The sequence below is a fragment of the Halichoerus grypus genome, chromosome 12 (genome assembly GCF_964656455.1).
Source record: "Halichoerus grypus chromosome 12, mHalGry1.hap1.1, whole genome shotgun sequence".
NCBI lineage: Eukaryota > Metazoa > Chordata > Mammalia > Carnivora > Phocidae > Halichoerus > Halichoerus grypus.
Window position 1 is genome coordinate 48,359,647 of NC_135723.1, and position 13,320 is coordinate 48,372,966.

The 13,320-nt window shown below is 33.7% G+C and overlaps 1 protein-coding gene across 1 annotated transcript in view; it reads right to left on the bottom strand.

Annotated features, from left to right (window-relative positions):
- Positions 1-1,408: 1,408 nt before the first annotated feature.
- The window catches only part of AGMO (alkylglycerol monooxygenase), a 372,856-nt gene continuing 360,944 nt past the window's right edge, over positions 1,409-13,320 (bottom strand). Inside the window, exon 14 of the mRNA XM_036068884.2 lies at positions 1,409-2,769. Within this exon, the coding sequence (XP_035924777.1) occupies positions 2,695-2,769 (75 nt within the window). The 3' untranslated portion in view covers positions 1,409-2,694. The remainder of the gene's footprint in view (positions 2,770-13,320) is intronic.

Here is a 13,320-nt window from a genome sequence, read left to right on the forward strand (position 1 = left end):
TATGACCCAACAAACTATTCTGACACACTAAAAACTTACCTAAAGATTTGTGAACCCTCTCTTTTCTTTGCCATTCCTTAGGATGTAACCTATAGACTGAAGTCTTTAGGAGGTAGAATATGAATATTCAGAATTTTTTATGCTATAAATTTAGCAATTTTAAGCCTGCAGAGGGCTCCCTGCTTTGACATGATTCTATATATGCAAAGTCCAGCACAAACTGTTGGTAAGGAACCAAAGTAGGGTTTAATGTTTGTTATGGGCTTAAGTATTTGCTCTATCTGTGTTAAATTAAGAAGTTTAAAAAGATGAATGAAGCAAAGCCAAGTCTCTACTTCTGACGCTTGAGATATAATTTGTTAATTGTTTCATCATGCAAAATTTAATCTTCCTCTGCTTTACCAGTTTGAAAACCAAATGTGCTTTAATTTTGTATCGAGTCCGCATAGATACCTGCTGTCTGATCCTTCTAACAGTTTTATATTTCTCTCTATTCAGAGCTTAAATAACACACTATCTATCTAACTATCTACCTATTTATCTACCTATTTATTTATTTATAACACATTTTAAAGATGAGACTGACCAGCTGATCAGTGTCTTAAACCTGGAGATGAATATAGGCAAAGCTCAGTGAAGAACAGCATTGTTTCAGTGTTTATAATTGTGATTACAGTAGTCCCCCCTTCCCTGCAGGGGATACATCCCAAGACTCCCAGTGGATGTCGGAAACCACAAATAGTACCAAGCCCTATATATAGTATGCTTTGTCTTATACATACAAACCCATGATAAAGTTGAATTTATAAAGTAGGCACAGTGAGAGATTAACAATAATAACTAACAATAAAGTAGAACAATTATAACAATATAGTGTGCAAAAGTTATGTGAATGTGGTCTCTCAAAATATCATATTATACTGTACTTACCCTTCTCCTTCTTGTGATGTGAGAAGATGAAATGCCTACCTGATGAGATGAAGAGAGACAAATGGCATAGGCATTGTGATGTAGCGTTAGGCTACTACTGACCTTCTGACAGTACATCAGAAGGAGGATCATCTGTTTCCAGACCATACTTGAGTGCAGGTAACTAAAACCATGGAAAATGAAACTCAAGATAAGGGTGCACTGTTGTACTTAAATTGTGCATTTAAATCTTTTTTTTTTTTTTTTACTCTTCATCTCTCTCTTTATTTCCTTGCAATTTATTTGTTGGAAAAAAAAAGAACAAGAAAAAAATAGCATTTAAATTTAAGAAATATTGGAAGAAGGGAAGAAAAAAATTCCAACTGTTTTCAACGCCTCCCGCCATTTTGAACCTTATCCTGCTCATTCTTGTCAGTTCTTACCTAATAAAATACTCAGCAGATTTTTCCAATCCCAGTGAATAATGTCCACACAACACTTAGAACATATTTATTTAGAAAGGTTTATTAACATCATTGTGACAATTTAAAATACAGGTATCTCCCAGTTTTTGAAATTATGCATTAATTAAGCCACCTCAGTTTTACGAAAGACCTATATTAGTACCCATTTTCCCAACCAATAAGAAACATGAAGAGAATTTCTGCTTCTATGAAAAAAAGTGAAAAGTAAAAATAGCATTCAGCATTTGTTCTGCAGCGAGCAGTTCTGGAGGCCACACATACTTCGAGCAGTGAGAGCGGCTGGGTCAAGCTCCTTCCCAGGGAAATACCCTCAGCCTCTCAGCACCAACCTGCCATAGCTTTGAACTGTATCTTTGAGCATCTGTGCTTTATTCTGATTTATTTTTCTTCACCCATTAGCAAGATGAGTCTTAAGGTATCAGAACAACCGATGAGAGATTTTTTTGGGGGTCTGGGAATGCTCAAAATTTTTCCATATAAATGAATGGTAATTGCTTTTTCACTTTATACCATTTTGGCTTATGAAAGATTTCATAAGAAGGCTCTATTTCAGATAACAGGGGAAACCTGTAACATGGAATTACAGGTTTCTGAAATTATAGGTTTATGAAAGATCTGACTTTTTTTGTAAAAGTGAAAATTTCTTCCAGTTAGTGAAAACAGGTACTGCTGTAGGTCTTTCATAATGCATAAAAGTGAAGCATAACGCAAGCTTTTGAAAAGCAGGGGATACCTGTACTGCATGCTCTTCAAATTGCCAAAACAAACAGATCAAACATACTAGACATCGGTATTAGCCGCTGAATACACATACTCTGACAAATTCTCTTCATTTTCATTTCAGTGATGGCTTTTTCAAATGTAGCTCCTTAGGTTATGTGGTTTTCAAAGGTAAATATAGACTTAGGCAGACAACTAATGTAACCCATTTTTATGAGAACAAATATTTATCTAAGTACAATTTTAGCAAACAGAAGTTGTCAAAAAATGCAAATTAAATCTTCGTTCTTCTTTTCTCCCTTCCTTTTCTTATACTCGTTGACTTAGACGCTACCAGTAAATATAACATTATTGTATTTGAAGTTACTTGCTTTTGACTGTAGCAATAAAGGAAAGGAACTGCAGCTGACTTTAATTTTAATAGAAAACAAATATGGAAAGCAAGCATAAGTAAATAAGCATATTTACCTTTGATTAAAGAAATGGTTCATATAATCATTATATAATTATATTTCCAGAGGCAATCATAATATACTGTGGTTGTGGACAACTGATTAAAACAAAAGAACTGAATACAAACTTATTTCCAAAGGCTGGAGGCAAGTTCTTTCATGCTTCTGACTCCCCAGAAAGCAATGCAGATGGAAAAAAAAATCTGAAGAAATAAAATACAAAGAGGAAAAATAATTAAAATTGAATCAATACTTTTGTTCAACTGAGTTAACAATATCTTTGTGGGGGAAAATGAACATGAACATTTTAGACAGTTAAATTAATCAAATTGAATTTAGCAGTTGTTCACTGATAGAGTTTAGCCAACACAACTTAAAAAGCGTTACATTGGAGACAGAAGTGGGAGTAAAAAGTTTTGGTTTTGTTGCTTTTAATTTTTATACTCCCAAATCTGGGTCATTTCTTGGGATGGGACTGTGAAAGTTAGATGCTGCATGACCCAGAACTTTCCTCTGGCATCTGGGCATACTGTATGCAGAATGTACTGTATGAAATGATCTCATTGTTTTTATAGTTTAAGAAGCATTTGTAAAAGGAGAAATAAAAACATTATAAAGAATCATTCCTCTCTGGGGCAATGCGATCTAACGTGTTATGAACTTTACACAACATGAACTAAAGGTTAATCACCACTGCTGATTTACCTTCTCAGTCTGTTGATCTTATCAGGTATAAAAAAAATGTACTACAAAATTCTCTTTAAAATCGATGACATAGCTAAGTCATAATAAGCAGCCATCAGAGTTCATTGAGTTTACTTTCTTGCTTTCAAGTAACATCACACATTTCCAATAAATCACCCAAAATTAGCCACATAAAACTCTTGATTTCTGATGATCTTAGCAAGAACATTTATAAGAATTCATGGTTGTAGAATTTTTTATTATGCATAATCTACATGCCATAATACCATAACACACGTATCTTCTCTTGAGGTAAAATCCAAGCATTAGTCATGATCTTTATGCCTCAGAGCCCTCCTAAGCCAACCCTTCCCTTTACTCTTACCTGTGCACTAAAATTTAACTCTAAGATTGCTTTTATGATCTTCATTTTAGATGTTACTGGTATGATGATGGAAAAGAGTAACACCCCCCAAAAATGGGGTTATCGGGATAGCTGTGCAAGTATCTCTCCATATATTTTTTTTTAATTGTGCAAACCTCTCCCAACTACTAAAATATGACCAGGTCTTCTCCCCAGGAAGATCACTATTCGTGAAAGATCGACAAAAATATACAAAGAAGCACATTTAAGTAATAAGATGGAGGCTTGAGGAACATTCTAGGGTGATGGACTGGGGAGAAGCCAAGGGCATTAACTGAGGCCAGCCATCAATTTAAAGAAAACAGCTTGAATTATGGTTATTTTGCAATGAAAGCCTGAATATGAAAACAAAAACAACACCACCACCACCTTCCTAAACACTGATATTTAGATTTTACAGGTGGGTCATTCAGTTTCATATGAACCTTATGGTTCTTTCTAGAGAACCGTTATGCTTCACATTAGCCAGTCTGCAGTTTTCTTCAAATACATGCATTCCTTTCAGCCTATAATATGCACAATATAAAAAAATATATATCAAAAATAAAATCTGCAGTTATATTGAAGCAGAAGTCAAGAATAATATTAACATTATGGAGTTGCCTCAGAAATCAAATACAATATATTTAAAGGCTGGTTTTGATTTTGTTTCTTTTGACTGTAATTCAAGAAAAATGACCTCATGAGATTTCTCATGATGGTGCCAAGCAAAATAATACCAAGGTGGGGAGTATTTATGAAGGCCCTTTGTGCAATGAATTGCGTTAGTCTATGAAGATGGGTAATGTTGACAGGGTACTAGCTGCAAAGACAAATTTCCAATGGGACAGAGCTGTTAAATGCATAATATCAGTATATATATTCCATTCAATCCATAATATTCATTGAGCAACTAATAGATACCCTGTGTTGTGCAAGGTACCTGAAATATATCTGGCAACTGAAGTTTTTATTAGTTTTGAATTTAGTGTTTAGGGTCACAAGGATTCCATGGGTGAAGGCTAGGGAGAATGAAACCGCTAAACTGTTTGTAAAATTTTGCTAGGGTGTCATGATTCTCCTCTTCCCTACTCCCCACCCACTAGACTATCCATACTTTCATCTGGGATCCCAGAAATAGTAAGAACTTCTGATCTAACAACAGAATGAAAAAAAAATTACAATTCAGTTCATGCCTTTGTTGTTAATCCACATCTTCACAATTAAATCTTTCCACTTTTGAAACTATAATTCAAGTCCTATTTTCTTAAGGATCCATCCCTAACTAAAACACAATTGCCTTTTCCAGGGATCTAAAATGCTTTTAGCTTCTTACCAAAAAATGCAATGTTGGACAGTTTGTAGTTTTATTTTGTTTCTGTGTTTGGTTTTGTTTTTTGCCCCTATATATAATCTCTTTAAAAAGATGGGGTGAAAAACTGATGAAGCATAGAAGTCCAATTCAGGTTCAATGTTAATGTGCAGTGAGACTCTTGCTAAAACTAGCCTTTGTCTTAGGTGCCTTATTGGATTATAATGTTTAATGCTCATTACAAACCTTGGTAGATTGGTACCCAACTTGCTCATGCAGTGATGGGAATTTAGAATTTATGGGGTTTACCAAGAAATCACAAAACTACTAAATATCAGAGCTGGGATATGTTCTTATGTTTATGTAGCATCTCCCAGAAAAATCTAACTGCACATCCTAGGAAATCAGGTCAGTGAATCTATACATCAGTAGGGAATCATTTCCTCTTTTTTTGTAGCCCCCTGTACTTGCCTAATGATTTTTGAGTCAGTAACTGCTAGGTTTCTGACACTTTTCACAATCAACATTTTAAGCATTAATTGGAGTTTTTATATATAGTGAAATCCAGAATGGCATAGAATCATAAAAACTAATACAATGAATATGCCCTTCTCAAAATATGCATGATCCTGAAATACTCAATTTCATTAGAAAAAAGTAGGAAAAAATAGATTTACTCTTATATTTTTGAAAGTGTATCTGTGTGTGTAATATATATGTATATGTATACATATATTTTAGACATAAATGTATATTTCACATATAATTTTACATAAATTTCACATAAAATTTTAAGCTTGAGTCAATAAAACCAGTTGATTATTGATTGCAGTCATTCCATTTTAAATTTTCTCTTGTCCGAAACTTCTCTTGAATTTTGTATCAACTTGTTCATTTTGGTTTAACAAATTGATTAGATTAAATGCGTCATTTGAAATAATTGTTCATTAACCTATTTCCCAATCAAGTATTTGTTCAAGGAAGGCAGAAGAATTACTACTTAGGCCAGTGCAAGAATAAATGGCAACTAAAGCAGGTTTTTTTGCAACATTCTTCTCTAATCATAGATACAATGTTTCTGGATATGTACAAACTCAATGAACACTTATTTTATCCTAGGTCTGGGCAAGTCCCAAGATTTTAACAGCTGGATTCAAAATGTGAAACGGAGGAAGTTCACTCTTGGTGTCAAGTCCTGCTTGAACTAACACATCATTAGTGGCCCCTGTCTTCAGGCTATTTCCTTGACTTCCCAGGCCCCTAGACTCTGATGCCTGAACTTTGGCCTGTGCAGATGCTCTCCCCATTTCCTCCACCCCTTTCCAAAAAAGTGCATCAATTGACAGGTGGCTAATCTGAGCCACGAATCCATACTAAAACACCAGTGGGAACCGATATTTTATTCTGCTGCTCCTCCCTGTTATGTCTGTGTTTTAAGAGGCCTTATTAAACATGGCTCTACTTATGGGCAAATCAGACATCTAATCTCAAGGGAGACAGAATAGTATCAGAAGATACGTGCATATGCCATCTCCTCAAACTGTTATCTCTCAAATTACAAAGCTAGTGCATTGTTCTTTACACCTGTATACATATCTGTCTCGGTTGGTTTGAATCCACCTACTTCTATGTATTAATAAATGACCTGAGGTGCAAATAAAATATCATCTTAGGTAGTGGATAATTTCCATTAGAACTAGCTAGCAACACCCCACACATCTCAAATATTTAACCTTCAGTAAACTAGCAAATAAAATGAAAGTTTTAAAGTACTTAAAAAATTACCCACAGGAGAAACTAAATCTCTTAAATAGGTGAAATTGATTTTGATTCTCAAACATGGATTTATTGTTACAAATACTGAAATAGAATACACTGAGAGATAACATCTCATTTAATTTTATGCTTAGTCACAGTAGCAATATAATTATGTATACTAAATCACTAAAAAGTTAAACGAGCAAGTTAGAAAAGCTAAGTCATTTCGTAAATGGTGGGTAAAATTGTTTGATAAATTCTACCTTGACAAGGAAGGAACGTGGAATACTTTATAAATAGCATTTTTTTGTGTGTGAAGATTTGAGACCTAAGCACTTTCAAATAATTAAAAAGAATATTACTGCTTGTTTCATTGTGTTTATTTTCAGCCAAATTTAGACTTTTGTATGGATTTCCTAAATTCTCCTGGAATGGATATACTTATTTTTTATGCCTAACAAATCATATCCTGCCTATAAAAGGAAGAGTATATTTTTACCTAAAAATTATTTCTCTGACATTGATGAGGTTCATAAAATAACAATTAACTGGCTATTTATCACAACTATAACAACAAAAACAGCAACACTTTGTTTTAAGAGCAACACATTAAACATACAGAAGTTTTTACCAAATTATTTGGAGAAAAATAAAACCAATTCTTTGTTAAATATACTCTTTAACATAATATTTTGATTTTTTTAGAGATGACAATTGTCTGCTGTACAGATAAACAGATAAGAACTTAAAGAGTTCAAATCTGAATTGCTACAAAATATCTCCATTTCCTATTAAGGCAAGAGACAAATACAAACAGAACTAGACTAGAAATTGGAGCCAAATGGATTGAAAGTTCTTCTGAAGTGAAAACATCGAAAGATATTTGGTAATAATATATTTTCTTCTTAGAATTTTTCAAGGATACAGCTTGACAAATGCCAACTCAAAAGAAATTGGGAATTACTGATTTTGCTTCTATATATGACTAAAAACTAAGAGTCATATGCAGACAAATAAACAAAAGGCTTAAGACAAATAATTTCCAGGCACTGCAACTATTACTTGGAAATCTTGTGTTCTCTCTGTGTTTGTTTCTGTACCCTATTCAAAGCAGATTCAATCACTGCTATACTTAATACGTGCTCCTATCAGATTTACTACTATTAAAATGTAAATCAAATAGTGTTTTACATTTGTTTTAAATATATACTGAAATTCTTAACTGAGGGAAAATAATATAAAAACAAAGTTTATGTGAATGTCCATGATAACAATGCCTTATTTAAAACAAATATATATTTTTCTTAATCATTACATATGCTCTGGTATCAATTTTCAAACAAGATAATATATTAAACATACCATGATCATGTTTTTTAAAAGAAAATAAACACAAAATAAATATTGGAACAAAAGTTTTAAATAATTCAGCTGAACTCTGAAACCTGAAAAATCAGGTATTTCACTATTTTACAACCCAGTGGGGGCAAAGGACTCTAATAATTTTAGTGACAAAAAAAGTACTAAGTTAATTTAGATAACAAATACAGAATCTTCATTGTAACCATTTCTTCAGTTCCCCGGGATGATTATCTCCTATTATGTACAATAATTTATTCACTTCTGAAAATCTAAGTGGCTCAAGAAAGTGTATATTCTTTTCAACAATACCCCTATAGAACATCCTATTGTTCATCTATACCACACTTGAGCTATCATGATAGCATTTGAAAACCATAAATATTAGTAAGAATATCATAGATCACTTAGAGGTCTTTAAGACCTACCTAACATTCAGAGAATATACTTGAAGACAGTTGTCATGAATTAGCTACCGTGCATGCAAACCCATCTGGTCGAAATTGTATAAACTGTAATTAGCATAAAGTGAAAATAGATGCTACATTTCTCAAAAACATCTGTGGATTTTTCATCTTTGAATTCAAAATTATGAATAAAGTGTCTTTATAGATACAGGACTTTAAAATTGTCCAATATTACCAACACTTGTTCTGAGGGTATGACCATCCAGTAATATGGATTTTAAAATTGCCTTTAATTTCTTACTACATTCTTGCTTTTCTTTATACATAATGATACATCTTCAATTTATGTTGATTTCCTAGAAAATTTCTAAATATTTTAATACACATACTCTAGATATCCAGGCTTCCTTCTCAGTTTTTTCCAGGTCCCCCCCCTCCCCCCACCAAGCTTGAAGTTTCTCAAAGGGACAGGTACAAGGAAACAGTCAAACTTAGCACAATTAAAGCATAGAGGGAAAAAAATATATATATATCTATATATACACACACACATATATATATTTTGAAACTGAAGATTTTTGAATAAAATGTTGCTGGATTAATCCTGGTCCTTAAGTGTCCTAACAGAACTCTCTGTAATGATGAAAAACATGATATTTAATCTAAAATTCAAAGTACTATATCTTTTTAATCCCCTTTTACTTCTGACTACTGAAATTTAAAGAGTTTACGTTCTAAAATCAGAACCCTGTTTTAACAAAAATTATCAAGAAAAACATTCAACCCTAATCTGCCAAAATGCTATTTTCATGGTGAATGAGTGGTGGTTCTTGCCAAATAATCTCATCATAGCAGATTGATTTTAAGTGTATTGTACATACCAAAGGCCCGCTCCTGGCAACTCTCTGACATTAATCAAGAGCCTACATCTTTAAAAAAAAAAAAAAAAAAAAAGCCTACACGTTTTCACATGCATAACAATTTTTAATACTTGATGTACAAAAATCTATATCTGAAAGACCATGTGTTTACGAATGCAGAATACCATTCAACACTGCTAGCCCTGGACTTGCAGTGGGCTGTTAAAAAGAATTCTTTGTACGTGCCTACTATCTAGGAAACAAAGGAAGTCTTTTAAAAAATGAGTTTATTTTCAGGAAAAAAAAACGCCATGTTTACAGAAATAATAGTGATGTCTGGTTTTAAAAACACGACAGTATATCTTAGAAGGATATGTTTTGAGAAGATCTCTTTGTATTGTTTTTGCTTGTGTCAAAGGGATGATTAGAGCCCCAGTAAATGGGTACCTCCCAGAGTAGGCTAAATAGAAGGCCAACAGCCCACATATGGCTTGCAGCTTGGGGAATTTCTCTCAAAGTTCTGCCAGAGATGGGACTGCCCAAATGGTTTCTCGCGTAAGTCCTAAGTCATAAACTGCATCCTACGAGGCCAGCCATGCCAGAACTGGACCCAAGGGTATAGAGAGTCTTGGCTGATGGGAAACAATGACTGCTTCCTAAGGAAGCCACAGCTGCTTTCCTGAGAGACACCCCAGATGCCTAAATTTTCCCTTACTTTCCATTTTTGACTACCTGTTCTGGCAACAGTTCCAACAAAGGGGGAGGCAGGCGGCAGGCACCCAGCTGTTTTCAATAAGCCTTGGCAATGTAGGTACTGATTACATAAACACTACAAACATTCAAAGAGCGTATTTTCTAGTTTTTAAGCTATAAAAAAGGTGTGAGCCTGTACCAACACCCTAGATCTCCTCTGCTCCAGATAATGATAATGCTGACCAGGATGATGACTACAACGACGGTGAGAATGAGGATGATGATAATCAGGGCTTTAATTATGAAAGCAAAGATTATTAAAGGAAACATGATATCATGAACTGCTGGGAAAGAGCTCAAATTATATACAGAATTGGAAAGATGAGAAATTTCCACATTTCAGGGGCAAGAATATATATTTTTTTCCTTTAGGAAACAATGAGGTCAAAATGTGCAATTAAATCACCGATGTCTTATATTTCCCACAATCCAGGGGAAAAAAAACAATCAGCTGTTGCATCATCCATTTGCATTAACATTTCCCTTTTCATTCACATATATTCAAAAATATTATTTTAGGGCGCCTGGGTGGCTCAGTTGGTTAAGCGACTGCCTTCGGCTCAGGTCATGATCCTGGAGTCCCTGGATCGAGTCCCGCATCGGGCTCCCTGCTTGGCGGGGAGTCTGCTTCTCCCTCTGACCCTCCCCCCTCTCATGTACTCGCTCTCTCTCATTCTCTCTCTCTCAAATAAATAAATAAAATCTTTAAAAAAAAAAAAATATTATTTTAAACTCTTAATATACAAGTTGAACTTTGAACAACACAGGTTTGAACTGCACGCAGACACTTAAATGCAGTTTTTTTTTCCATAAACACAATACAGCCCTGCAAATGATTTTTTTCTCTTCCCTATGAGTTGCTTCATGACATTGTCTTTCCCTTAGGTTCCTTTATTCTAAGAATACAGTATATAATATATATTACATACAAAATATGTGTTAATCAACTGATTATGTTATCAGTAAGGCTTCTGGTCAACTGTAGGCTATTAGTAGTTAAGTTTTGGGGGGAGTCAAAAGTTATACATGGATTTTCAACTGCATCGGGGTTTGGTGCTTCTAACCTCCACGCTGTTCAATGGTCAATTGTATGTAAAATATCCAAGAAGGTATATTAATAAAAGGTGTTCTGCTTATATTAAGATCAGGTTCAGAAACCTAGTCAAATTAGAACTCTGGAAAAGGAATAAGAGGATTAGGTTGTCCCAATTCAACACAAATTATTTTGCATCAGCAGGTTACTTAGCATTTCAGTTTCTGCCTCTATAAAATAAGGATAAAATCTTCCTAATTCTCATAAGCTTATGGTAAATATTGACTCAATTAAAAAAATTATAAAGTTCTATGACGATAAAAGATAATTAAAGTGTTATGTTTCTTGCTGAAAAGATTCAATAAACTAAAAGTGACAGTAGAGAGTGACAGATAATTCTATAAGTAGAATTTAGAATATGAGAGTTTTGAACAATACCAGCTCTTTCTCATGCATGGTCATAAATTAAATGATCCTTTTAAAATTGTGGATATATAATTATTGCTGGGAAAATATAATTATCTTACAAAGTAGAGTAAGATTTTAGTGGGTAAGTATAATTATAGATTGATCATCATTTGAAGTATTTTTTTTTTAAATATTTTATTTATTTATTTGACAGAGAGAGAGAGAGAGAGAGGCAGCTAGAGAGGGAACACAAGCAGGGGGAGTGGGAGAGGGAGAAGCAGGCTCCTGGCCGAGCAGGGAGCCCGATGTGGGGCTCGATCCCAGGACCCTGGGATCATGACCTGAGCCGAAGGCAGACGCTTAACGACTGAGCCACCCAGGCGCCCCGTAGTATTTCCATTATGTACCTCATCCTGTAAAAACATAGAATTTGATGTTCTTGATGAGTTTTTATAATGCCAGACTGTTGAAATAGATCTTTTAGTGTCCTAAAAGATTTTTAATTTTAATTCATTTTTATGACACAGAAATATAGACTAAATAATAGTTTCTAATTATCCTCTGTCCCACTTCTGTTACCAAACTATGGTTTTGATATTTCATGTTACATTAAATTTCCTACTCATATCTAAAATTATATTAAAAAATAATTGTTTTACACAGATTTTTTTCCAGGGGGATGCTGAGCAATATAATGGAAACGATCTTCCATGAAAATTCTACAATAAATAGAGATAATTCTTTACTAGTAGTATTTCTTGAAATATTCTAAGAGAAATGAAAAAAAATATATATATATATATCGAGCATAGCTGAGTGAAGACCATTCTAAGTGGAACTAAGCTGATAGCATGATATATTTTTTGACTAGGATGGACAATATAACATAAAGGAAGTAGTCAAATTTAAAGGACATGATGGAGGAAGAATTGTAAGAAAAGGCCAGCAAGGAATTATTGTTCTACACCTTTACTTTATAGACAATCAAAACATTTGAAAAGCCTTCAAAATTTTCAAGAGACTCAATGTAGGAAATCTATTATTTTAAAGTCACAACTGCTAAAATAATAAATCTTAAAAATAAACACACATATTATTCTAATTACTTACTATTTTTTTAGTTCTAGGTATGGCATCCATAAGAAAAAATAGCATGGCACCAACCTCAAAGGTAAATGTATACACAAGCAATTGCAATGAATCAGTCTCCATTAGGTTGTATTCATTATACAAATAGATATCACAGTCTTGTTTTATGCCAGGCATTTCACTGCTAACAGAACTCACTGGTGAGCACCATAGCCCCTGAATTCAGAGAATTTAGATCTACACAGTTTCCCTGAAATATCTATTAAGGGTTGGTATTTTTATATATATCTTATTTCTAAATCTTCAGGTAAAGTTATCTTCACAGTGTTGTGGTTCAATATAAAAACGTCTTTTACTAAAATGAGGCCAATCACATAGGTATGTTGTATTTTCCACTGACGTAGCTTATTTGTAAGATGAATATTTGCCACAGCTACCTTATAGGATTCTTATAATGAATATGGGATGAATCGTCTTCATTCAGCAGATAGAGTGTTTCCTAAAGTACCCATAACTCAGTGTTTTGAGCTTATGTGGGAATACAAAACAAGTGGCTTTGAATCATAATTCCACCTTGAGGAAGTTATTTAATGCTCCTATACTTCAATATCTTCACCTGAAACATGTGGATAATCTTACAAGGTAGTCGAGATAATTAAATGAAAGAACGGGCATAAAACTTGGGGTT